The sequence below is a fragment of the Culex quinquefasciatus genome, chromosome 3 (genome assembly GCF_015732765.1).
Source record: "Culex quinquefasciatus strain JHB chromosome 3, VPISU_Cqui_1.0_pri_paternal, whole genome shotgun sequence".
In the NCBI taxonomy this organism is placed as follows: Eukaryota; Metazoa; Arthropoda; class Insecta; order Diptera; family Culicidae; genus Culex; species Culex quinquefasciatus.
The window spans coordinates 13,143,352-13,168,292 of NC_051863.1; the positions used below are offsets into that span (position 1 = coordinate 13,143,352).

The 24,941-nt window shown below is 36.5% G+C and overlaps 2 protein-coding genes across 2 annotated transcripts; one reads left to right on the plus strand and one right to left on the minus strand.

The window, feature by feature from the left end:
* Positions 1-268: 268 nt before the first annotated feature.
* Positions 269-8,584, minus strand: LOC119768615 (ubiquitin carboxyl-terminal hydrolase-like). The gene is made up of 2 exons (XM_038258775.1): positions 8,021-8,584; positions 269-474 (listed from the first exon to the last, which is right to left on the minus strand). The coding sequence occupies exons 1-2, from the start codon at positions 8,580-8,582 to the stop codon at positions 269-271; spliced, it is 768 nt and encodes a 255-aa protein (XP_038114703.1). The 5' UTR covers positions 8,583-8,584.
* Positions 8,585-8,590: 6 nt separating this feature from the next.
* Positions 8,591-9,306, plus strand: LOC119768619 (ubiquitin carboxyl-terminal hydrolase-like). Its single transcript, XM_038258800.1, has one exon. It carries the CDS (start codon positions 8,605-8,607, stop codon positions 9,304-9,306), a length of 702 nt encoding a protein of 233 aa, XP_038114728.1. The 5' UTR covers positions 8,591-8,604.
* Positions 9,307-24,941: the final 15,635 nt, after the last annotated feature.

Below are 24,941 nucleotides of genomic sequence, written 5' to 3' on the forward strand. Positions count from 1 at the left end.
ACAACAAAACAACAAAAACGATAAAAAAAGACAATAACGATAAAAATGACAATTTTTTTTTTGAAAAATCCCTTCTAAAAAAGAACCTTATTTTCCCTCAGTGCCATGCTAATGTGCCCTCCGAGACAAACGTGCTGGAATGAACAAAGGACAAAGAGAAGCAAAAGAAAAAAAAAGTTGACCGAATCGAATACACTCACGAAAGACAATGCGCTGGCTGAAGGTACTAAGAAAGAAGCAAACGAACGAACGAACGAACGAAAGATAGTTAACGAGTTTCCGGTAGAAGGATCACACAGTCGCCGAACCCTATCATCTTGACACACTCCTCCTGAGCCAGGAAGAAGCAGGAAGAGAAAACAACTGGAAGCAGTTGGGCTTTGCTTTGCAGCAATAGAGGCATCCAGCTGCTGGAAATGATGATAGAGAGGAGCAGCTTTCGTTCGTTGGAGTTCTTAGGAACAATCTGGTCAGCTTTTGGATGGAGAGCGGGTCTCTTATCATCAGCAAGAGCAAATAATGGGGCAAAGTCCTAGGCTCAGTTGGTGGTGATGACCATTACTAGTAGTTTGCGGTAGGGTCATGTATGCAATTACAACCTTTCAGTCCATTTGATAAATTTCTTTAATTTTATAAAATTTCATCACAAAAAACTGCATAGATCTACTCGATTTTGCGTCAAAACATCTCAATCCAAAATCTCCAACCAACGATGACCGGCACCACCATGAATATGACCAGAACAGTTCCAAACAACCCGGCAACCATTAGCTTCCCCCCGTCCCATAATCCGCACTCCATGAAGCACCGAACAAACAACCGAAAAGCCGCACACGAGGGGAAAAATCTCATGCTGAATAACCACAAATCCTGATCAACCACCGAATCTGACAGCTCTTTCAAGGACCCCCCGCCGATACAACAACAACATTTTTCCAAGCTGCCCATTTCCGTCCTAATTACTGCAGCAGAAGGACCTGGAACAACCCCGAATAAAGGCAAGGGCCATTCATTAGCCCGGTTGGTGGCCACAAGGAAAGGTGTGCGAGAGAGATCAGGACAATCAAGAGCCATTTTTCTGCCCAGCAGGGGGGGGGGGAGCAGGATGACCATGCAGTGAGCTGTTGACCGGTGATTAAGGGGGGGGGGGGAGTTCTTCTTGAGATGCCAAATTTAGTGCCGAAAATCCGTTCCGAAACGATGCTATTATCTATTGGTAGATTCCTGGGGTTTCGGGAGGTGAACAACAAAAGACGAAAATGTTGGAATTAGCACAGCAAGTCCTGCTGGGGAGGCTGTGGATTGTTGTGGAATTATAAAGTTGTAGGTGCATTGGAACTTTTTCAATTTCTTATCAGTTTCATAAAGTTATGTTCAGAAACTGATAGGTATTTTGATTAAGATAAGATGTGAGTACTGAAAAATGGTTCAAAATTTTTCCCTAAATTTTAGAAAAATAGCAATAATTGGTATGATACCAATTTTTGATCTTCAATTATCCTTCAAACTGTATTTCAAGGGTTCACAAAAACCAAACTATCAAATCGATACATAGGTATTTTTATGCGTTTCTCTTGTAGTTTATGCCTGCTATATGAAATATAAAAAATCACAAATCTTATGATTTTCTAGAAGTTTGAGAATTATTCTTTTCATTTCGTTTTTATGATTTAAAATTTGTTCAAAAGTTTGGGTCTTAGAAAGAAAAGAATTCGCAACAAAAAAAAAAAACATTAGTAACATCTGAACAGCTCTTTACGGATTCGATCTTTTTTTATAATTTTAATAATTATATTTTTTTAATCCGGCTGAAACTTTTGTGGTGCTTTTGGTATGCCCAAAGAAGCTATTTTGCATTATTAGTTTGTCCAAATAATTTTCCTTACAAATTTGGCAGCTGTCCATACAAAAATGATGCATGAAAATTTAAAAATCTGTATTTTTTGAAGGTATTTTTTGATCGATTTGGCGTCTTCGGCAAAGTTGTAGGTATAAATAAGGACTGCATTGAAAAAAAAATGTTACAATGTAAAAAAAATTGTGATTTTTTATTTAACTTTTTGTCACTTCTAAATTGCCAATTTTTCAGAAATTTCCAGGTTGTACAAAAAATCATTGACCAAGTTAGGAACATTTGAATCAATACTGATAAAAAATAATGATCGAAATATTGTTTGTAAAATCAAACTTACAATAAAAAAATACTCTACAATTTTTGATAAAGTAAACCGTTTTCATGTTATAGCCATTTTAAGGTAACTTTTTCAAAATCGTCACAGTTTTTGATTTTTTTTTTAAATAAATGCGCATATTTGTCCAATATTGCAAAAAAAAATTATAGGCTGAGAAAATTCTGTAACAGCAATTTCCCCACAAAAACAGCATGATTCGAAAAAAAGTTTTCCGATCGGGCTTAAAATTTTCTGGGGGTTCCTTGGCCGAAATAATTAGACATTTTTTTTTGTTTGGCCATTAGGGTGACCTACATCGTGTTAGGGTGGTCTGAAAAATAGCAATTTTCGCCGATTTTCGCAGAAGCCACATTTTTCAAAAAATCATAACTCCTCACCATTTCAACTAATTTTAGCTGTCGAAAGGGTATTAGATAGGCTTTAAATAGTTAAAAGTTTTAAATATCTAGTCATACATTTGAAAAGGTCAAATGAAAACATAAAATGCTTTGCTTTGTCTCGAAACCAAAGAGCCTATTTCTGAAAATATTTTTTTTTTATTTTAGGGTATCAAAATTTTTGTAATTGAAATACGCAAGTTTTGGTACCCAAACATGTTAAGGTCATCGCTGAAGTTTTAAAGTTATCGAAAAACCCTGTTTTTATTTTCAAAAAATCGCAACTTCATCATTTTTTAATATGGTATATAAAATTTTCCGAGGAATCCGAACAAAAATATGCTCAGACATATGCTCTTTGGTCCCAAGATTCTCAAAAGAGCATTTGAAGTTTTCATTTGACCTTTTCAAATGTAAAACTATACATTTGAAACTATCTATCTATAAGCCTATCTAAGTTACCAAAAAATAGCTTTAACTTGAAAACGGTACACTTTATTAAAATTTTACATCGAAAATATTGTTGAAATTTTTTTGCGACAAATATTTTGATTTTTTTTAAATCAGTATTGATTTAAAAATTCATTACTTGGTCAAAGATTTTTTGCACAACCTGAAAATTTATGAAAAGTTGGCATTTGATGTTCCCCGAAACAAATCAAAATAAATAAAAAATGAAAATAGTGTTTTTTTTGCAAATCAAGTTTTAGTGACAAACGGTTAAATAAAAAATCACCAAACTTTGTTATTGTGTACCATTTTTTTAGTGCAGTCTTATCCATACCTACAACTTTGCCGAAGACACCAAATCGATTAAAACAATCCTTCAAATGATACAGATTTTCCGATATTCATATTAAATAAAAATACTAATCTTAAATAATTTTGAGAAATTTTACATGAGCATGAGCATGAGCATGAGCATGAGAGATCACCCATGGTTGCCCCTCCGTTGCTGAACAGAACCGTAATATCCTTTCAGCACTACTGATTATAGGCTTCGACGATCTAGTGGTGTTTCCCTTATCAACAGCATGTATGAATGCGCTGAAAAGATAAAACACCATGATTGCCAAAACAAGATCAGTTGCGAATAGGTAGCAGTCATTGGCCACCAACGGCGCCCGCCATGTCAGTTTGTAGATCTCGATTTTTAGGGACGGGAATGTTAGTTAGCGCAGGTTGCTACTAGGGCAGCTGATTTACTCTGTGCTTACACCCCACAAGCGCCAGGAACCTGAAAATTGGTTAGTAGGATAGGGTGTTTGGTCAGGATTCATCATAGAAGATGATGATGCGACCCAAAATCATAGTGTTTGTTGAAAGGTATTATATTTTATTCTCAAGGCAAACAATCGGTTGCTGCGGATGAGACATTTCCCGTTTAACTGTTGTTAAATTTTAAATGAAATGGTTTAATCTTAGACAGCCGGCTGTGGAAAGATAAAACCAAATAATATTTATTTATAAAATGAGGTGTTAAACGCAATGCTGCAATGATAGCGTAGTCTGATTTTTAATTATATAATCATTTAGTTCATGAATTTGCAACGGAATAGACGCGACGAACTCAATCATCAAGTGCCTTCCGATCTTCTTTCTGTTAGCTAGATAAGGTATTGATTTTCGTTGCCTCTCGAGCTACGATGCTATGGAGAGGGCTTAACACACAAACAATCGACGTCGAGCCCTCCGAGCTACGGAGCTATGGGAAGGTCTTTTCAACACAAAAAGACTCGCGCACCACACGACGTTCTTAATGAATCAAAATAATTTTGCTGCGCGATAAACCTAACGAACTTAGATCGTTTTTATCGAAAACTATATCACAATTCACGACAAAAATGCGAAAAAAGGCACACACAAAAAAATCACTTTTCACTCCGAATATTTTTTATTACGACCACGCGCTCCCTTTGCCAATTATGCACTGATGACGCTGCATTTTCGGAGGGTAATCTTCTCCTCGCAGCGCACAATTCACGACAAAAATGCGAAACAAAAGGCACACACAAAACAAATCACTTTTCACTCCGAATATTTTTTACGACCACGCGCTCCCTTTGCCAATTATGTACTGATGACGCTGCATTTTCGGAGGGTAATCTTCTCCTCGCAGCGCACAATTCACGACAAAAATGCGAAACAAAAGGCACACACAAAAAAATCACTTTTCACTCCGAATATTTTTTACGACCACGCGCTCCCTTTGCCAATTATGCACTGATGACGCTGCATTTTCGGAGGGTAATCTTCTCCTCGCAGCGCACAATTCACGACAAAAATGCGAAACAAAAGGCACACACAAAACAAATCACTTTTCACTCCGAATATTTTTTACGACCACGCGCTCCCTTTGCCAATTATGTACTGATGACGCTGCATTTTCGGAGGGTAATCTTCTCCTCGCAGCGCACAATTCACGACAAAAATGCGAAACAAAAGGCACACACAAAAAAATCACTTTTCACTCCGAATATTTTTTACGACCACGCGCTCCCTTTGCCAATTATGCACTGATGAAGCTGCATTTTCGGAGGGTAATCTTCTCCTCGCAGCGCACAATTCACGACAAAATGCGAAACAAAAGGCACACACAAAAAAATCACTTTTCACTCCGAATATTTTTTACGACCACGCGCCCTTTACCAATTATGCACTGATGACGCTGCATTTTCGGAGGGTAATCTTCTCCTCGCAGCGCACAATTCACGACAAAAATGCGAAACAAAAGGCACACACAAAAAAAAAATCACTTTTCACTCCGAATATTTTTACGACCACGCGCTCCCTTTGCCAATTATGTACTGATGACGCTGCATTTTCGGAGGGTAATCTTCTCCTCGCAGCGCACAATTCACGACAAAAATGCGAAACAAAAGGCACACACAAAAAAAAAATCACTTTTCACTCCGAATATTTTTTTACGACCACGCGCTCCCTTTGCCAATTATGCACTGATGACGCTGCATTTTCGGAGGGTAATCTTCTCCTCGCAGCGCACAATTCACGACAAAAATGCGAAACAAAAGGCACACACAAAAAAAAAATCACTTTTCACTCCGAATATTTTTACGACCACGCGCTCCTTTGCCAATTATGCACTGATGACGCTGCATTTTCGGAGGGTAATCTTCTCCTCGCAGCGCACAATTCACGACAAAAATGCGAAACAAAAGGCACACACAAAACAAATCACTTTTCACTCCGAATATTTTTACGACCACGCGCTCCCTTTGCCAATTATGCACTGATGACGCTGCATTTTCGGAGGGTAATCTTCTCCTCGCAGCGCACAATTCACGACAAAATGCGAAACAAAAGGCACACACAAAAAAATCACTTTTCACTCCGAATATTTTTTTACGACCACGCGCTCCCTTTGCCAATTATGCACTGATGACGCTGCATTTTCGGAGGGTAATCTTCTCCTCGCAGCGCACAATTCACGACAAAAATGCGAAACAAAAGGCACACACACAAAAAAATCACTTTTCACTCCGAATATTTTTTACGACCACGCGCTCCCTTTGCCAATTATGCACTGATGACGCTGCATTTTCGGAGGGTAATCTTCTCCTCGCAGCGCACAATTCACGACCAAATAATTTTGAGAAATTTTACAGAAAAAAAACTCAAAACGCAATGCTGTGTTTCTCTTTATTGTTCAACTTTTTCGTTGTATCAAATTTTGATTATCATGAAAGTCTTAGGAGCAATTCTCTACCATAACCGGAAATGGATTTAATTTGTATTTTTTTGTTTGGCTCAAACTTTGTGGGGGCCTTCCCTATTTTGTGTCATTGGTTTACCCATACAAGTCTCCATACAATTTTGGCAGATGTCCATGCAAAAATGGAACGTAAATAAAAGAAAAACTGTAACTTTTGAATAAATTTACTAATCAATTTGATGTCTTGGGCAAAGTTGTTGGTATTGCTAAGAATTATTCAGAAAAAATAGGTACACGAAAACTCAATTTCCCGAAATCCATTTTTTTCACGATTTTTAATATGTTTCAGGGGATCAAAATCCCAAAACTTTTGAGCCATAGAAAAGTATGGTCCAAAATTCTATCGCTGAAAAAAAAAAGATTTTTGGATGAAAAATCAAAATTTAACACATAACATTTTTTTGACCAAATTTTTCTGTGAGATCCAATTTACAATCGAAAAATACTTTACAGGTTGTTTGATAAAGGGCCCCGTGTTCAAAATTTAGCCACCGAAAGTTAGATTTAAGTGAAATATTTCTAGTTTTTAGAATTTAAAAAAAGTGACCATTTCCGAATTTATTTTTTTTTAAGTTCAAAAAATTTGCAATAAAATTGTTTGACCGACATTTTCAAAATTGTCAAAATTGTCAAAATTGTCAAAATTGTCAAAATTGTCAAAATTGTCAAAATTGTCAAAATTGTCAAAATTGTCAAAATTGTCAAATTTGTCAAAATTGTCAAAATTGTCAAAATTGTCAAAATTTTCAAAATTGTCAAAAGTTTCAAAATTGATTATGATTTTTTTTTTTGAAAAAATAGTAATTTTTGGATGAAAAATCAAAATTTATCACATAACATTTTTTTGACCAAATTTGTCTGTGAGATCCAATTTACAATCGAAAAATACTTTACAGGTTGTTTGATAAAAGGCCCCGTGTTTAAAATTTAACCACCGAAAGTTAGATTTATGTGAAATATTTCTAGTTTTTAGAATTTCAAAAAAGTGACAATAAGTGACCATTTCCGAATTTATTTTTTTTAAGTTCAAAAAATTTGCAATAAAAATGTTTGACAGACATTGAAGTTTGGACCTCTGGTTGTTGAGATACAATGGCTTAAAGATAAATAAACAGGAAAATTGAGGTTTGCTAAGTCTCACCCAAACAACCCTCCATTTTGTAATGTTGATATCTCAGCAACGAATGGTTCGATTTTTTGTGTTGAAAAATTAAAAAATCGTAAGATTTTCCAATCTTTTCGAAAACACTATTGTTAACGCACCACCCTAACGAATGCTGCGTTCTTTTAGATTTAAGCTGAACTTGAATTTATTGTTTTCTACACTATTCCTTATCACACACACGGTAGTATGGAGCCACGATCGGCAAGTGATCGTGTCCGATCGAGAAGAACTTTATCATTCCCTTTCACATCCAAATTCGTCTGGAGGAGATCAGATCTCGTTCTGGACCGTCTTATCAGTTGAAATAAAGCCGCGTACAAGACTACACGCACTCTTATTCTCGCATACAAAATCACGTGCAAAGAAATCTTCTCGCGTGTTTTCTAATTGTTTCCGAAGGAAAGCGTAACGTGTTCGATTGTCACAGATTCTCGCACTTTTTACGACCTTTTGCTAAAACATTTTTTGGTCCTTCGAGCCGGATGTGCGCGATTTAACTCGGACAATCGCGGACAGTTTTCGATGAAAATCAAAGCAAATCGGCTGCAATTACGGCGGAAGTTCTTGCGCCCGTCCAGCTCGTACAGCTTTCCGCCGTGGTGAACAAAGGCCACAAAGTGGTGGTACACCTTCTCGTTAATGTCCGGCGCGGCCGTTTGACCCTCGTTGGCCACCGATTCGTGCGTCTCGGTGAACCCGGCGTCATTCTCCAGCAGCTTGCCACGCTCCTCCGGGCTGAGATCGCGGGCGCCATCCAGATACTTCTTCATGACGGAACCCTCGGTCAGTTCGATGTCCGGATTGTTGAGAACGGCGTGGACCAGGGCGATGGTTCCGCAAGCATTGTGCACGTACTGCCTCAGATAGAACAGGTCCTTCGGGTGTTCGATGTTCTTTGCCTTCAGCTCGGCGTCCTCCTTGGCGCGGAACTCTTCGTACACATCGGAACAGGGAAACAGGAAAATCAGCGACTTCAGCGGGCTCGGGACAAAGGCCAGCGCGTCATCGTCCATGCTGTAAATGTCCACGATGTTCCACAGCGGCGAAACGCCCAGCTTTTCCAGGTATTTGTTGAGAACGTCTGGGTTCGATTCCAGTGGCAACCAGGTGGTCATTGTAAAATCTGTTAATTTTACAATGACCACCTGGTTGCCACTGGAATCGAACCCAGACGTTCTCAACAAATACCTGGAAAAGCTGGGCGTTTCGCCGCTGTGGAACATCGTGGACATTTACAGCATGGACGATGACGCGCTGGCCTTTGTCCCGAGCCCGCTGAAGTCGCTGATTTTCCTGTTTCCCTGTTCCGATGTGTACGAAGAGTTCCGCGCCAAGGAGGACGCCGAGCTGAAGGCAAAGAACATCGAACACCCGAAGGACCTGTTCTATCTGAGGCAGTACGTGCACAATGCTTGCGGAACCATCGCCCTGGTCCACGCCGTTCTCAACAATCCGGACATCGAACTGACCGAGGGTTCCGTCATGAAGAAGTATCTGGATGGCGCCCGCGATCTCAGCCCGGAGGAGCGTGGCAAGCTGCTGGAGAATGACGCCGGGTTCACCGAGACGCACGAATCGGTGGCCAACGAGGGTCAAACGGCCGCGCCGGACATTAACGAGAAGGTGTACCACCACTTTGTGGCCTTTGTTCACCACGGCGGAAAGCTGTACGAGCTGGACGGGCGCAAGATGAACCGAATGATGAATGATGAAGATGACCGGAGCAGAGCTCCCACGACACTTGAACGTACAACTTGCGAGATCAATGTTCAATGGGAAGGTCGTCAAAGTGCGAAAGATCGGTGGCAGTCAAACACAATTTCCGTAGGCGATGGATAAAGAAAAGCGCGACACAATTTAGTTTCAGAGAACGAAAACGGAGAAAATGATAAAATGCGTGGTTTTGGTTCGAACGATATATTTGTACTGATTGGTGATCTTGACCTTGTCGTAGATCTTCATGGGCACGATAGGTAGTAAATCTTCGTTCTCTTGCCGAACACAGTGAAGTTGTGCAAGTGATCTGATAATACGATAGTGTGAGAAAAGTAGGTAGCCAAATTCAAATAGTATCTTAAATCTAACACTCGTGCTTCTTAAGGCACTAGGGTGGTGCCTTAACATGCCGGCCCCCGTTGAAAGGGACAGCTTTCAACCAATAAACACGAAATCTTCGGCCAGCTTCGGGTCGTTGAAAGCCAAGGTCATCGTCGTCGTTTGTTGTCTGCTGCAGCTCTGCCTCCAAAAACGGCTGTCCCCCTTCCTCACGTTTCCAAATCGTGGCAAAGCAGGCCCGTAGCCAGGGGGGGGGGCTTCCGGGCTGCAGCCCCCCCCGAAATTTTTTCCAATTTTTTTAAAATTGAACTACCTTAAAAAAAATCTTAAATCAATGATTGTGTGTTCTCTTCCCAGAAATAATTTGTAAGATAGAGAATCAAAAAATTGATTGATCAAACTAAGTAATTTGCCTGTCCATTGCCGGGCTTAGTTTTTGTAGATTATGGATCCAAAATTTGGATATTTAAAAATTGAGCTGCAGATTTGAACATTGTTCCATTCAGTAACATCTCATTTATCTTGTAGTTTTAGCATTACATTGGTTAGGATGGTCCAAATCTGGGCTTACTTGGGGCTATCCCCTGAAATCAAAGATTTACGCATCTCTAGCCTAAGTTCCAAAATTTGAGCTGACCACTGACCACCAAGTTTGGGCAAAATCGTCAAATTGTATGGAGAAAAGCAACTGTTTCAGTTTTTGACCAATGGAACGCGCAATAACTATCCAGTTCTTATCAATTTTCAGAACTAATATCTTTTTTAAATTTGGAAAAACTTTCCCGAAGACACCTTATTTTTTTGGGTTTTTTGCTAAATAGTTATTATCCTTCGAAAATAGCAATTTCCGAGCGGACTGCTCTAAGGGGCTACATAGAAATAATTACCGTCATCTGGGGCGAATCGGGACTACAGTCTGAATAGGGACAGCAAAAATCCTTAGATCTTGTTGTCTTATTATTGATTGTAGAACTTAAGTATGACCCCTGAAGAACCATAAAATAATTTTTGGATTCAATGTGGCGGTCAAAATGGAGGTCAAGAAATATTTCTGGTGTTTTTTTAAAGGTCTAATAAACCAAATTTCCAGTTTTTGCTTTTTGGGTGCTTTTGAAACCGTCAGGGGTATTAAAAAACACCCAAAAAGCAAAAACTTGGTGTATTGGACCATTAAAAACAGATGCCGAATTTGATGTTAAAAACAAGCAAATAAAACATGCCGATTTCATTTGTTCCTGATTCGGTTATCCGAAGTCCTTCGAACTTCGGATAATCGAAACTTTGGATCTTCGAGGCTTCGGCTAGTCGAATTTGGATTGTAAAATTAATAGCCCTTCTTTATTTGCATTAAAACCTTTAAACTGTTAATACATGTTTTTTCTCTACATTTTTCAAAATTTATCATAACTTCTCAAAAATATTTAGATTTTGTTTTCAAAAACGAAAGCATTTAATATGAAAAACATTTGAGTGAATTTTGACTATTATCAGAAATACAATTCTAATTTTACCGTTTTGGTTTTAAGAATATGGTTAGGTACATATCTAAGACCTTAGAGAAAAATGCTTGAGAAATATCTGTGTGTATTTTTTTATTACTTTTTCGTAAAACTTTTTTCCGAAACCACTCGTCCAAAATGCTTTCTTTTGGTCACATTTTTTATTTGCCACCGTGGCCAATCTCCAATTTTTATTTAATATATCAAAAATCGGAAGATCAACTAAGTGAATACTTATTATCAACTAATTTTCACTTTGTGCATGAGCTTGCGATTTTTAAAGGAAGAAATAAAATGATAAAAATATTCAAAACGTTAAAAAAAATTAAGCTTGGATTCAAAAACTCTGAAATTAAATTAATTAAACATCACATTCAAATTATATAATTTCTGATCAATAATTCATTTTTAAACTATTTAATTTCTATTTTTTGCATTTTACAGATTAGAATTTGCATTTTGAAAATTTTAAAATTTCTTTATAATTTTTTTATAATTTCTTATTTCTGAATATCAATTGTAAATATTTTCCAAAGTTTATGTTGCCACCTTTTCAAAATGGACCAAAAAACAGAGAGCAATTACAATATTTAAAAAAAAATTAGCTTCACAATTTTAATGGAAATAACTTATTTCGATTAAGTCTTTTTAGGACCAGCGACCAGGTCGGTCCGGAAAACAAATTTGAAATGTTTTTCCTGCTTTGATAATCATATACGACATGTTTGGGCTCGTTTAAAAATATTTAGAATTTTTGTAACATGAACCGCGGAAAGTTTTTTCTCACGAAAAAAGGATTTCGCCATCAGCTAGATATTTTGAAAACTAATGATGCAAAACAACTGTACTGATTTAAAGTGTGTTTTGAACACTTTTAAAATAATAAAGCCATAGCTTGTAGTTTTGATTTGTAACCCTCTCAACTTTGGTCAGAGTTTAGTGACATAAACTTCAGAATAATATTCGCAACGGCTAATTGAAGATTTAAAAATTTTACACTTTCAAATTTCTAAATTTTCATAATTTTTGATTTAAATTTTTTGGTATAAGACAAAGAAATGACAGAAATCAAAAATAAAAATAATATAAACATAAAAATTTAAGATAACAATTCAACAGAATAATATCAAAAATCTGAAATTCCAAAAATTAAAAAATCTAAAACTGAAAAATTAATAAAATAATTGATACTTAAGAAATCCTAAACTAAAAAAAATATCATTTTAAAATTAAGTTATTCAAAATCCAATAAATTATGTTTTTTCAATCTTAATTTTTGGATGCTTTCAATATTTTTATGTTTGAATTCGAGTATTCCTAAATTAATTTATATTTACCAGAAAATTAAGTGATTTTTGTAATGGCTTTTCCCTTATTTCAGCATTTTAAGATTCAGCGTTTTGAAAGTCAGCTTCATGAGGCAATTCTTCAATATTATTTAAGCGAATACATTATTTTCAAACGTTATTTTCAGTCGCATCCAAATAAACAAATCAAAATCTCATCAACACATATTGCTCCCGAAGAAATATCAAACGACGCTTTTTGTTTCTGTTCCTTTTCAGCTGCGTACCGCTTAAGAGAAGTCTTTTCGTAAACCTTTTCTTGACCGTTCCTTGAGATTTTTTTGTATGGAGTTTTAAGAGTCTCCGTACTACAGGACATTTTTTAAAATTTTCGTTTGAGGGAAAATATAGTTCTTCTAGCAAAATTCAGACTAAGATTTGATTTACAGGAAAAATGTAATTGATTTAAGAATTCTTACATAAAGTATTCTTTACTTTTAAAACAAAAATTTAAGATAATAATTACACATGATAATTTCAAAAAAATCAGAAATTCCAAAAATGAAAAAAATCAAATACATAAAAAAATGTAAAATAATTACAACTAAAAAAATCCTCAAATTATAAAAAAAAAACATTTTTTATCATTTTTAAATAAAGATATTCAAAAAATAATGTTCAATCATTTCAATAAATTATGTTTTAATAATCTTATTTTTTTGATGCTTCGAATATTGGTATGTTTGAATTCAAGTGCAGACTTAGATTAGATTTACAGGATAAAACTAATCAATTTATGAATTTTTACATAAAGTTTTCTTTATTTTAATTTAGCAAGGTTTCGTAAATATAAAATTTCTAAACCATAAAATGTGCAGGATTTTGTTCAAGATATTGCTTGAACAAACATCGATTTTAATAAATGGTTACAATCCTAAATTATTAAACATGTATATAGATTAAAATTTTATTAAAACATTATCTTTAGAATTGAGATGTGATTAATTTTTTTTGTCATGTTTTAAAATTTAATTTTTGCTCAAATTCTGGACCAATTTTCAGAATACAATGAGTAATGAATTTGAAAATGGCGTTTAGTCGGAATATTAAAGTTAAACATGATTCGTTTTAATGTTTGATGCAATCGAGGAAAATTTAACGGTTACATATGCATTTAAAAATGGTTACATATGCATTATTAACAACTCTTCCAGTGAATATTTTGGCGTTAAAAATTAATTCAATACATTTTATCTAAATTGTTTAACACATTAAAATTAAACACAGGCACTGATTTTTTTTCTTCAAATATATATTTATTATAGGCCTACACAGAAAAAAATGTGAATTTACTCGACACGGAAAAAATGAATCACATATAAACTCAGTTGATGTAAACTTGAGATTCGACGTAATTTTTTTTTTTTGTTGCCATGGAGACACTTCAGAAGCTGAAATTTCAACGATTATATTTTTTGTATTTCATTTAAATTATTTATTTTTGAGAGCACCAGGAGCTTCGCAAAATATGAAATGGCTTCAATAGCTTAGAACAATTAAAATAAAACATTGTTTAAGTTTGTTTATAAAATTTTAAGAAAAACACATATTCCAGTTATGAGTTTTATGTTGTGCTAGAAAAAATGAAAAATGTTAGATAAACCATCACAATTATCACACAGCTGAAAATGTAAATCCAGACGGTAAAAAATTTCTCTCAGTATAAAATACAGAAAACATAATACTTATGGTTAGATAAATCGATATTTCTTTTAAAAAAAAATTATGCTTTCAAAAATTTTAAGTATATTAAGTATATTTTAAATTTAGTAGAGGTGGGCAAAATCGCTCTTTTTTAAGGAACCGCACATTTTCGTTCGCTCATTAAAAAGAGCCGTTCTTTTGAACGGCTCTTTCGCTCTTTTTCAAAATTTGGATGAAAAGGTTTTGCCTTCCTCACTGAGGTAAGGCTATAATCCTGCTCTAAAAATGAACTTTTTATTAAAAGCTCAAAGACCCACCTTCATGTATACATATCGACTCAGAATCGAAAACTGAACAAATGTCTGTGTGTGTGTATGTGTGTGTGTATGTGTGTGTGTATGTGTGTGTGTATGTGTGTGTGTATGTATGTATGTGACTAAAATTCTCACTGAGTTTTCTCAGCACTGGCTGAACCGATTTTGATCAAACCAGTTGCAATCGACTTGGTTTAGGGTCCCATACATCGCTATTGAATTGTTTGAAGTTTCGATAACTAGTTCAAAAGTTATGTATAAAAATGTGTTTTCACATATATCCGGATCTCATTTTAATGCATGTAAACGATGTCCGGATCCATCATCCGACCCATCGTTGGTTAGGTAATTGAAAGACCTATCCAACGAGTCCACAACATTGAAGATCTGGCAACCCTGTCTCGAGTTATGACCACTTAAGTGATATTTATGTACTTTTTTGAAGCCGGATCTCACTTAAATGTATGTAAACGATGTCCGGATCCATCATCCGACCCAACGTTGGTCAGGTAATTGAAAGACCTTTCCAACGAGTCCACAACATTGAAGATCTGGCAACCCTGTCTCGAGTTATGACCACTTAAGTGATATTTATGTACTTTTTTGAAGCCGGATCTCATTTTAATGTATGTAAACGATGTCCGGATCCATCTTCCAACCCATCGTTGGTTAGGTAATTGAAAGACCTTTCCAAAGAGTCCACAACATTGAAAATCTGGCAACCCTGTCTCGAGTTATGACCACTTAAGTGATATTTATGTACTTTTTTGAAGCCGGATCTCACTTAAATGTATGTAAACGATGTCCGGATCCATCATCCGTTCCATCGTTGGTTAGGTAATTAGAAGACCTTTCCAAAGAGTCCACAAAATTGAAGATCTGGCAACCCTGTCTCGAGTTATGACCACTTAAGTGATATTTATGTACTTTTTTGAAGCCGGATCTCACTTAAATGTATGTAAACGATGTCCGGATCCATCATCCAAACCATCGTTGGTCAGGTAATTGAGAGACCTTTCCAACGAGTCCACAACATTGAAGATCTGGCAACCCTGTCTCGAGTTATGACCACTTAAGTGATATTTATGTACTTTTTTGAAGCCGGATCTCACTTAAATGTATGTAAACGATGTCCGGATCCATCATCCAACCCATCGTTGGTTAGAAAATTGAAAGACCTTTCCAAAGAGTCCACAACATTGAAATCTGGCAACCCTGTCTCGAGTTATGACCACTTAAGTGATATTTATGTACTTTTTTGAAGCCGGATCTCACTTAAATGTATGTAAACGATGTCCGGATCCATCATCCAACCCATCGTTGGTTAGTTAATTGAAAGACCTTTCCAACGAGTCCACAACATTGAAGATCTGGCAACCCTGTCTTGAGTTATGACCACTTAAGAGATATTTATGTACTTTTTTGAAGCCGGATCTCACTTAAATGTATGTAAACGATGTTCGGATCCAACATCCGACCCATCGTTGGTTAGGTAATTGAAAGACCTTTCCAACGAGTCCAGTATTTTTCTAGATCTAAAAAAATAGCTGAAATATTTGTCCAAACCACGCATATTACCCATTGTTGGTAAAAAGTGAGGAAGGCATCAACCACATAGGTGGATTAAGTTAGTTTTTTTTTAAGAATCGTGTGATTTTATAACACATTGGACTTTTATAAATTATTTGATAAAAAAAATTAAACTGAAAACGAGAAGATGCCCTTGAAAACCATAGGTCTTGGTGGTCTTCATGTCAAGCTTTCTACTCGAACCTAAACATTCGAGTAATAGAATGGCATCCAAACTTAAATCTAGCATGTCGGAAAAATTGCTTGTAATTTTAAAATTGTATTAATTTCTACATGAATTGAAATAATGCTAATATTTTATTTGTATCATCATTTGTAATCATTTACTTTTGGGATTAATTTTTATAAGCATTGTCATTTTTGAAATTGCATTTCCAATTCTCAAAAACAAATTTATCACTATTTTTTTGAAAATTCAATAAATTATATTTATATCAAAAATCATGCCATCTTGAAACGGTTCTTTCAAAAGACCGGAGATAAAAAAAAGAACCGCGGTTCTTTTTTTGTGAGCCACGGTTCGTTCGCTCTTTTCAGTGAACCGGCTCTATGAGCGGCTCGCTCTTTTTTTGCCCACCTCTAAAATTTAGCGACGTTTATCACGAAATTGGATTACAATTAAACAATTCAAGAAAATGTTAAAAAAACACTTTCTCTACTCCTTTAATACAAACTAGCTGTTAAAATAAAGAATAAAAATGACGAACGAGTTTCTTCAATAAATACATTGATAACTTAATATGAAAATCTTCGAAAACTTTTTTGCATACATTACATTAAAATTTTACAATTCATCTCAATAATTATACCACAAACCAAGTGAAGGTATAAATAATTTGCTGATTTTTATACTCCTTGAATTTTTGCACCCAAGCCCCCCCCCGAACAAAAATCCTGGCTACGGCCCTGTGGCAAAGTTTTGGTGACGTCACGGGGATCCCATGATCGTTAAGTTGTGGCAAACACTCACAGGGTTGAATCTCGATGAATGTCCCCGTTGGGCGTACGGTTGTGGGTTGGAGTCGCCATCGTTGACCATGCAGCAGGAGGACGAAAAATTCTTAAGCTTTTTGCAAATGAAAATTAAAATTAACTTACGGGGGTTGGAGGCCCTTGGGCCTCCCGTTGCGCAACGCTGATGCATTGCGATGGAAGACTCAGAGCTCTGAGCTTGTGTTGGACACTCCAGCTACTACGGTTGTGGGCTGGCGTAACGGCAGGACGCCTGTCTCGAGCAGGTCACCATCAGGGAGTGGTGTGTGTAGTTGAGTGGTGAATGGTGATTGCCATGCAGCAATGTTGTGGAACAGCTGCTCAAAGCGAAGTGTCGATGAAAGTTCTAACACCGATGATTTCAATCTTCCGGTTGGAGCCGTCTTAGCCTTGGCCCGCAACGCTTTGAGGGAAATGGTTCCGTCGACAAGTTTGATCCACACAAATCCCAGTAGATTCCCAGTCTGTATGCGAGGAGATGGTGACATCTTGTCGATGTCTGCGATCAGTGCGATTCTATTCAGGTGGAAGCGAAGTTGCATGGCGTACAGGTTATCCGGTCCAGTGAAAACCCGACCGGAAACGTCGAACACGACTCTTAGTTTTGCAGTTGAGTTGTTCAAACTTTCAGTTGTTTGGTTCAGCCAACGGAATTCATCAATGAAATTCGAGGCAGCTTGTTGCAGCTGCGGGTTTGTATCAAAGCAGCGTCCAAATTCTAGCAATTTTCTAGGAAAAATCTTTTTCGGTGCCTGGTACGACTGGATAGCCTTACAGTGCATGGTTGATGACCACTTCCGGCTCAAAGCAGGGCTAGACGAAACGACTACAGAGTTGCCTACACCACCAAGCACCTTGTACTGGTAGTGGCGCAAACGTAGCCTTGGAGCGGGTTGATTCAGGATCTGCTGCGAAGCTGAACTAAGATGGGTTCGAGCCCATTGTATGTGACCATGGGGATTGAATACGATGTTCACCGTTTGCAGCAGCACCGAGGCAGGCACACTTCGAGCTCCGACAGAGTTGATGGGCACGAGGCAGGTGGCAAGCGGCGACTGCGGCTTAGACGGCAACGGCAACGACGACGAGTGAGTATGCGAGGAAGTCTGCTTCAATTGAATCTCCAAGAAGACCGGTAAAGGGCGAGAAACAACTGGGCTAGTATGGGTGGATATGCGATCGTGCGACATTAGGAGGCGCATGGTGTGGTGTGAGCAACACGGATACGAACTGGACGCTGGACAGTTGACTGCGTAGGTGGTCTTCGATGTCAGCGGCCGAGGCTGTTCCGGGTTATGAGAGTCCGAAGAGAATGTTTGAGGCGAATGGAGAACGGGGACATGGTTGGAGAGTCTGGGGTCTAGTAGTTTCATATGCGAACGTACAGGTATGGTTTGATTGAGGTTAGCTTCGGGACACGTGGGCTGTTTCTTGATTTCGTTAACCAAGAAACTGTAAACGAACACGTAGTCAAGTTCAAATTTCTGACGGATTCGACGATTGCTATCGTCAACGGCAGACATGGCCGCTTCCGTCGTCATTGCAGCTGATTCGTCGTCGAGTAGCAGCTCAATGTTCAGACGATTAGCGAAATATTGATCATCTAGTCCATCAATCATTTGCTTCCATTCTGTAAGTTGGACGCTGTGTTGCTCTGCTGTGTAATCTTCCACGAACTGCTTCGCACTGGCCAACGTGTCCAAGTAGACCCGCTCGATGTCCAACAACGCCCGTAATCCAGGTTCCATTGTGCACAACGTCCAGCCGAGCTCAACACGTGTCAAAGTGCAGATCACCCAACTTACAAGTACAGACGGGTTTAGAGCAACAAGAACGATTGTATACAACAACTTGTACGGTCACACAACTGCGCCAGGAATTGCCCAAAATCCCTTCTGGTCGCTCAGCTCTCGTGGCTCAACTCGCATGTGGTACTCACGTGGTTCAGTACAACGTACCTACTTAACCTTGATCGACGAATAGTAAGTTCAAGGCCCTTTGTCCACTGAGCACAATGCTGCTCAAGCCAAGCCTTGCCTCGTGCCACGCGGAGATCACGTTCTTCAGCAGGTCACAGCTATCCCCAGATTTGTAGCACTAATCAGCAACCACTGCTTTGCATCTCCGATTTTCAGCGCAGTTAATTGGCAGCGACAGTACACTTTGCGCAATTTTATCACTTCTCGAACCACTTATTATCACACTCCACACGCGGCGAAGTGTTCGAGTGCCAACCGACAAGAAAGTTCACTTTTGACCCAAGCGAAAAGTTTTACGAAAAATGTCCACGATTTTCCGTGATAAATCGCGCACATCCGGCTCGAAGGACCAATGTTCAATGGGAAGGTCGTCAAAGTGCGAAAGATCGGTGGCAGTCAAACACAATTTCCGTAGGCGATGGATAAAGAAAAGCGCGACACAATTTAGTTTCAGAGAACGAAAACGGAGAAAATGATAAAATGCGTGGTTTTGGTTCGAACGATATATTTGTACTGATTGGTGATCTTGACCTTGTCGTAGATCTTCATGGGCACGATAGGTAGTAAATCTTCGTTCTCTTGCCGAACACAGTGAAGTTGTGCAAGTGATCTGATAATACGATAGTGTGAGAAAAGTAGGTAGCCAAATTCAAATAGTATCTTAAATCTAACACTCGTGCTTCTTAAGGCACTAGGGTGGTGCCTTAACAACTATTTTGATTTTTTTGCTATCAAGACTTATATTTCAAAAAGGGGCAATATAGATTTTTTCCTATTTTTCTTCATAAAATCATAACTTGGCGTCTCATTTTTGTATGGACAGCTGCCAAAATTGTATGTTTCGAAGAATTTAATTCATGATTATTATGATTGCATAATGCTTTGCTTGTTGAAGAAAGATGTAAAAAGCGGTGAATAAATTTGTCTTAAAAAAACCATATTGAATACTGATCTAAAATTCGAGGTATGAAGTTGGGTTGTTAAGTGCCTAGTACAAATTTCAAACAGTTTTTTTTCTATCAGTCTGATTTAAAAATGATTTTAAAATTCTGCATCCAAGCCAAACTATTTAAATTCTTGAAATTCTTGGCAGTGCAATCAATTCATTTCATCATATTCCAATAGAACCGACACTGTGAAATCCAACATTCAATCTTCTTCGGAAACACACCCGCACAGAAAGTTCATTCTGCCCTGGCTGAAGCTCCAATAGTTCGCTATTACAAAACTAGCTCGAATTACCAACTAACAATGGGAAAACATTCCAATTCCGAGCTTGTTTCGCAGTGCAAGTTTTTATTCCGACCCCTCCCCCCTCTTGCCTCCTGCTTGCATTTTGTCTTCTCAAACAACACACCGGAGCCCAAGACAAGCTGGCAAAAGTGAAAAGTTCTTCCCCCCACCCCCTCCCACCACACTGCTACGGGAATGGCAGGAAAATTGGAGAGAAATCCCTGCAACCAAATTCCAAACACACAACTCATGAAGTCAAACAAAGTGAAAACGAGCAAAGTTTGATAGATCACGAAACTCTTTAGAGAGAGAGAGAGAGGGGTTTTGCTGTTGTTGCTGGCTAGCTGCTGGAAGGAAACAAGAACTTGGCACCTGTTTTTCAGGGGGGTTTTTTTTTTCTTCTGTAGGTAAAATGAAACGCAGAAGAAATCTCAATTTCCTCGCACTCTCGAGGAGAGCCTCGGATGGTCGGAAGAAAATGAAAACCAAGGTGTGTCGAGGATCGAAAATCTCAGCTTTCCCCCCGGCGTGGGAAGAAAAACAGGAACGGGCACTTTGCTCGAGATTTCAAATTCTATTAAGATTTGAAATAAAACGAAGCCAAAAAAATTTCTGTTTACAAATTACCATTTTACCCCACTCGAAGCCAAGGCACGGACTTTGAGCAGAGTGGAATGCCATCCATCCATCTGGCTGACACTTGAGCCACTATTTCTTTTACTTCGTCATGGTAAATGTGAGTGTTGTATTTGGAGCTGATGATGGAAAAGTAATGAGAAACCGCTCTATCGCAGCTCATCCTGGCGGCGATACTGAAACAACAGGAAGGAAGGAAGCTGGCGCTGATGGTCCTGGTGGGTGGAGGCAATAGTTTATTATCCCAAAGATAAACAACGCAATGGGAAGTGGGATTGGGACTATAATGTAATTGATTTGGTTTGAATGGTGAAAATGATTACATTCTTTTAATTAGATTTTGAAACTAATATTTAAACCGATTTTGAACTTATATTACATAAATAACACAAATAACATAAATAAAATCGATTATAATCATTACATAAATAACATAAATTACATAAATAACAAAAACTACAAGAATAACATAAATAACATAAATTACATAAGAGCGAGTCCACGAGCAAAGCATACACATCTCGCATCGACCTCAGCAATCTGCCTGAAATTTTCAGGGGTTGTTTGTACATATAAAACTAGCATCTGGCCAAAAAATGAGGTTCAAGAACGTCAAAAAACTTAAAAAGGCAATAACTCCGGCAAAATTCTATTTATTTTCAAAATTCAAAATGCATCTTAAAGGGCTTCAAAAATGCAACAAAATGCAGGGAAAGACACCCAATTGGTTAAATCTAAAAGGAGTTATTGGCATTTTAGTGAAAAAATAGCATAATTTTCAAACTCAAATAAAAAAGTGTTCCATCCAGATATCAACTCGGTTCGACCTGCAGCTTGTAGAGGACATCTGGGACTACCATCTGAGACTAAGAACACTTTGGGTAAGGCAGTTTAACATATTAAATAGACACTTTAACTTTTAGTGAATTTTTTGGTTGAACATTTTTGCTCGGGGGACCCCTTAGATTCCATTTTCTGCTGATAATTTTATCATATTCGTGTTTCTGAGACAATTTCACAATAGAAACATGCATAAAAATGTTTATTTTCATCCATTTTAACCATTTAAAAAATAAAAGTTCCAAAAAATCCTTGATTCACATTTATTGAAAATCAAGTTCGTTTCTAAGGAAACTAGATGACAGCAAAAAAAGCAGCTTCTTAGTTTTTTCAACTTTCATTTTTTAAGGGGGTAAAATTGATGAAAATAAACATTTTTATGCATGTTTCTGCTGCGAAATTGTCTCAGGAACACGAATATGATAAAATTATCACCGGAAAATTTGATATAAGGGGTCCCCCGAGCAAAAATGTACAACCAAAAAATTTACTAAAAGTTAAAGTGTCTATTTAATATGTTAAACTGCCTTACCCAAAGTGTTCTTAGTCTCAGATGGTAGTCCCAGATGTCCTCTACAAGATGCAGGTCGAACCGAGTTGATATCTGGATGGAACACTGTTTTATTTGAGTTTGAAAATTATGCTATTTTATCACTAAAATGCCAATAACTCCCTTTAGAATTAACCAATTGGAATGCTCTACCCCTCATTTTGTTGCATTTTTGAAGCCCTTTAAGATGCATTTTGAATTTTGAAATTAAATTAAATTTTGCCAAAGTTAAAGCCTTTTTAAGATTTTTGACGTTTTTGAACCTTCAAACTTTGTGTCCCGATTTGCCCCACTTCCCGTTGACCTAGAGTGCTCATTTTTTGGCCAGATGCTAGTTTTATATGTACAAACAACCTCTGAAACAACCGTCCCATACAAAGGGGTATGCCTTGTTCGTGGACTCGCTCATAAATAACATAGCTTTCATAAAAAATATAAATTACATAAATTACATAAATTACATAAAAAACATAAATTACATAAATAACATAAATTACATAAATAACATAAATCCCAAAAATTACATAAATTACATAAATAACATAAATTACATAAATAACATAAATTACATAAATTTCATAAATTACATAAATTACATAAATTACATAAATAACATAAATTACATAAATAACATAAATTACATAAATTATATATAACATAAATTACATGAATAACATAAATTACATAAATTACATAAATTACATAAATGACATAAATTACATAAATTACATAAATTACATATGGGTAATTCTCCGCCAACTCACACAGCAGTTGCCCCGACCCCTCTTCGATTTGCGTGAAACTTTGTCCTAAGGGGTAACTTTTGTCCCTGATCACGAATCCGAGGTCCGTTTTTTGATATCTCGTGACGGCGGGGCGGTACGACCCCTTTTTTGCACATGCGAAAAAGAGGTGTTTTTCAATAATTTGCAGCCTGAAACGGTGATGAGATAGAAATTTGGTGTCAAAGGGACTTTTATGTAAAATTAGACGCCCGATTTGATGGCGTACTCAAATTCGAATAAACGTATTTTTCATCGAAAAAACACTAAAAAGTTTTAAAAATTCTCCCATTTTCCGTTACTCGACTGTAAAATTTTGGAACATGTCATTTTATGGGAAATTTAATGTACTTTTCGAATCTACATTGTCCCAGAAGGGTCATTTTTTCATTTAGAACAAAATTTTTCATTTTAAAATTTCGTGTTTTTTCTAACTTTGCAGGGTTATTTTTTAGAGTGTAACAGTGTTCTACAAAGTTGTAGAGCAGACAATTACAAAAATTTTGATATATATACATAAGGGGTTTGCTTATAAACATCACAAGTTATCACGATTTTACGAAAAAAAGTTTTAAAAAAGTTGGTCGTCATCGATCATGGCCGTTCATGGTCACCCGCGACAGACACGGACGACGAAACAAAGAGAAACGCAAAAAGTAACTTTTTCAAAACTTTTTTTCGTAAAATCGCGATAACTTGTGATGTTTATAAGCAAACCCCTTATGTCTATATATCAAAATTTTTGTAATTGTCTGCTCTACAACTTTGTAGAACATTGTTACACTCTAAAAAATAACCCTGCAAAGTTAGAAAAACACGAAATTTTAAAATGAAAATTTTGTTCTAAATGAAAAAATGACCCTTCTGGGACAATGTAGATTCGAAAAGTACATTAAATTTCCCATAAAATGACATGTTCCAAAATTTTACAGTCGAGTAACGGAAAATGGGAGAACTTTTTAGTGTTTTTTCGATGAAAATACGTTTTTCGGAATTCTGAGTACGCCATCAAATCGGGCGTCTAATTTTACATAAAAGTCCCTTTGACACCAAATTTCTATCTCATCACCGTTTCAGGCTGCAAATTATTGAAAACACCTCTTTTTCGCATGTTCAAAATGGAAGGGTCGTACCGCCCTCCGTCACGAGATATCAAAAACGGATTCGGATCTTGATCAGGGACAAAAGTTACCCTTAGGACAAAGTTTCACGCAAATGTGAGTTGTGTGAGTTGGTAGAGAATTACCCATATATGACATAAATTACAAAAATAACACTTATTCCAAAAATTCCAAAAATTACATAAATTACAAAAAACAAATTTATAGAACTCTCACCATGTTAACAATTTGACAACTTTTGAATACAAAATTTTCAATTCAAATTTTGTCAATTTTGTCAATTTTGACAATTTTGACAATTTTGACAATTTTGACAATTTTGACAATTTTGACAATTTTGACAATTTTGACAATTTTGACAATTTTGACAATTTTGACAATTTTGACAATTTTGACAATTTTAACAATTTTGACAATTTTGACAATTTTGACAATTTTGACAATTTTGACAATTTTGACAATTTTGACAATTTTGACAATTTTGACAATTATGACAATTTTGACAATTTTGACAATTTTGACAATTTTGACAATTTTGAAAATTTTGACAATTTTGACAATTTTGACAATTTTGACAATTTTGACAATTTTGACAATTTTGACAATTTTGACAATTTTGACAATTTTGACAATTTTGACAATTTTGACAATTTTGACAATTTTGACAATTTTGACAATTTTGACAATTTTGACAATTTTGACAATTTTGACAATTTTGACAATTTTGACAATTTTGACAATTTTGACAATTTTGACAATTTTGACAATTTTGACAATTTTGACAATTTTGACAATTTTGACAATTTTGACAATTTTGACAATTTTGACAATTTTGACAATTTTGACAATTTTGACAATTTTGACAATTTTGACAATTTTGACAATTTTGACA

Excerpts from the sequence above, each read along its gene's own strand:
- LOC119768615 (XM_038258775.1), bottom strand. The coding sequence starts at position 8,582 with ATGACCACCTGGTTGCCACTGGAATCGAACCCAGACGTTCTCAACAAA. Across the intron at positions 475-8,020 it reads CGGGCGCAAGAACTTCCGCC|CTGACCAGATTGTTCCTAAG; the intron begins GTAATTGCAGCC and ends TCCATCCAAAAG.
- LOC119768619 (XM_038258800.1), top strand. The coding sequence starts at position 8,605 with ATGACCACCTGGTTGCCACTGGAATCGAACCCAGACGTTCTCAACAAA.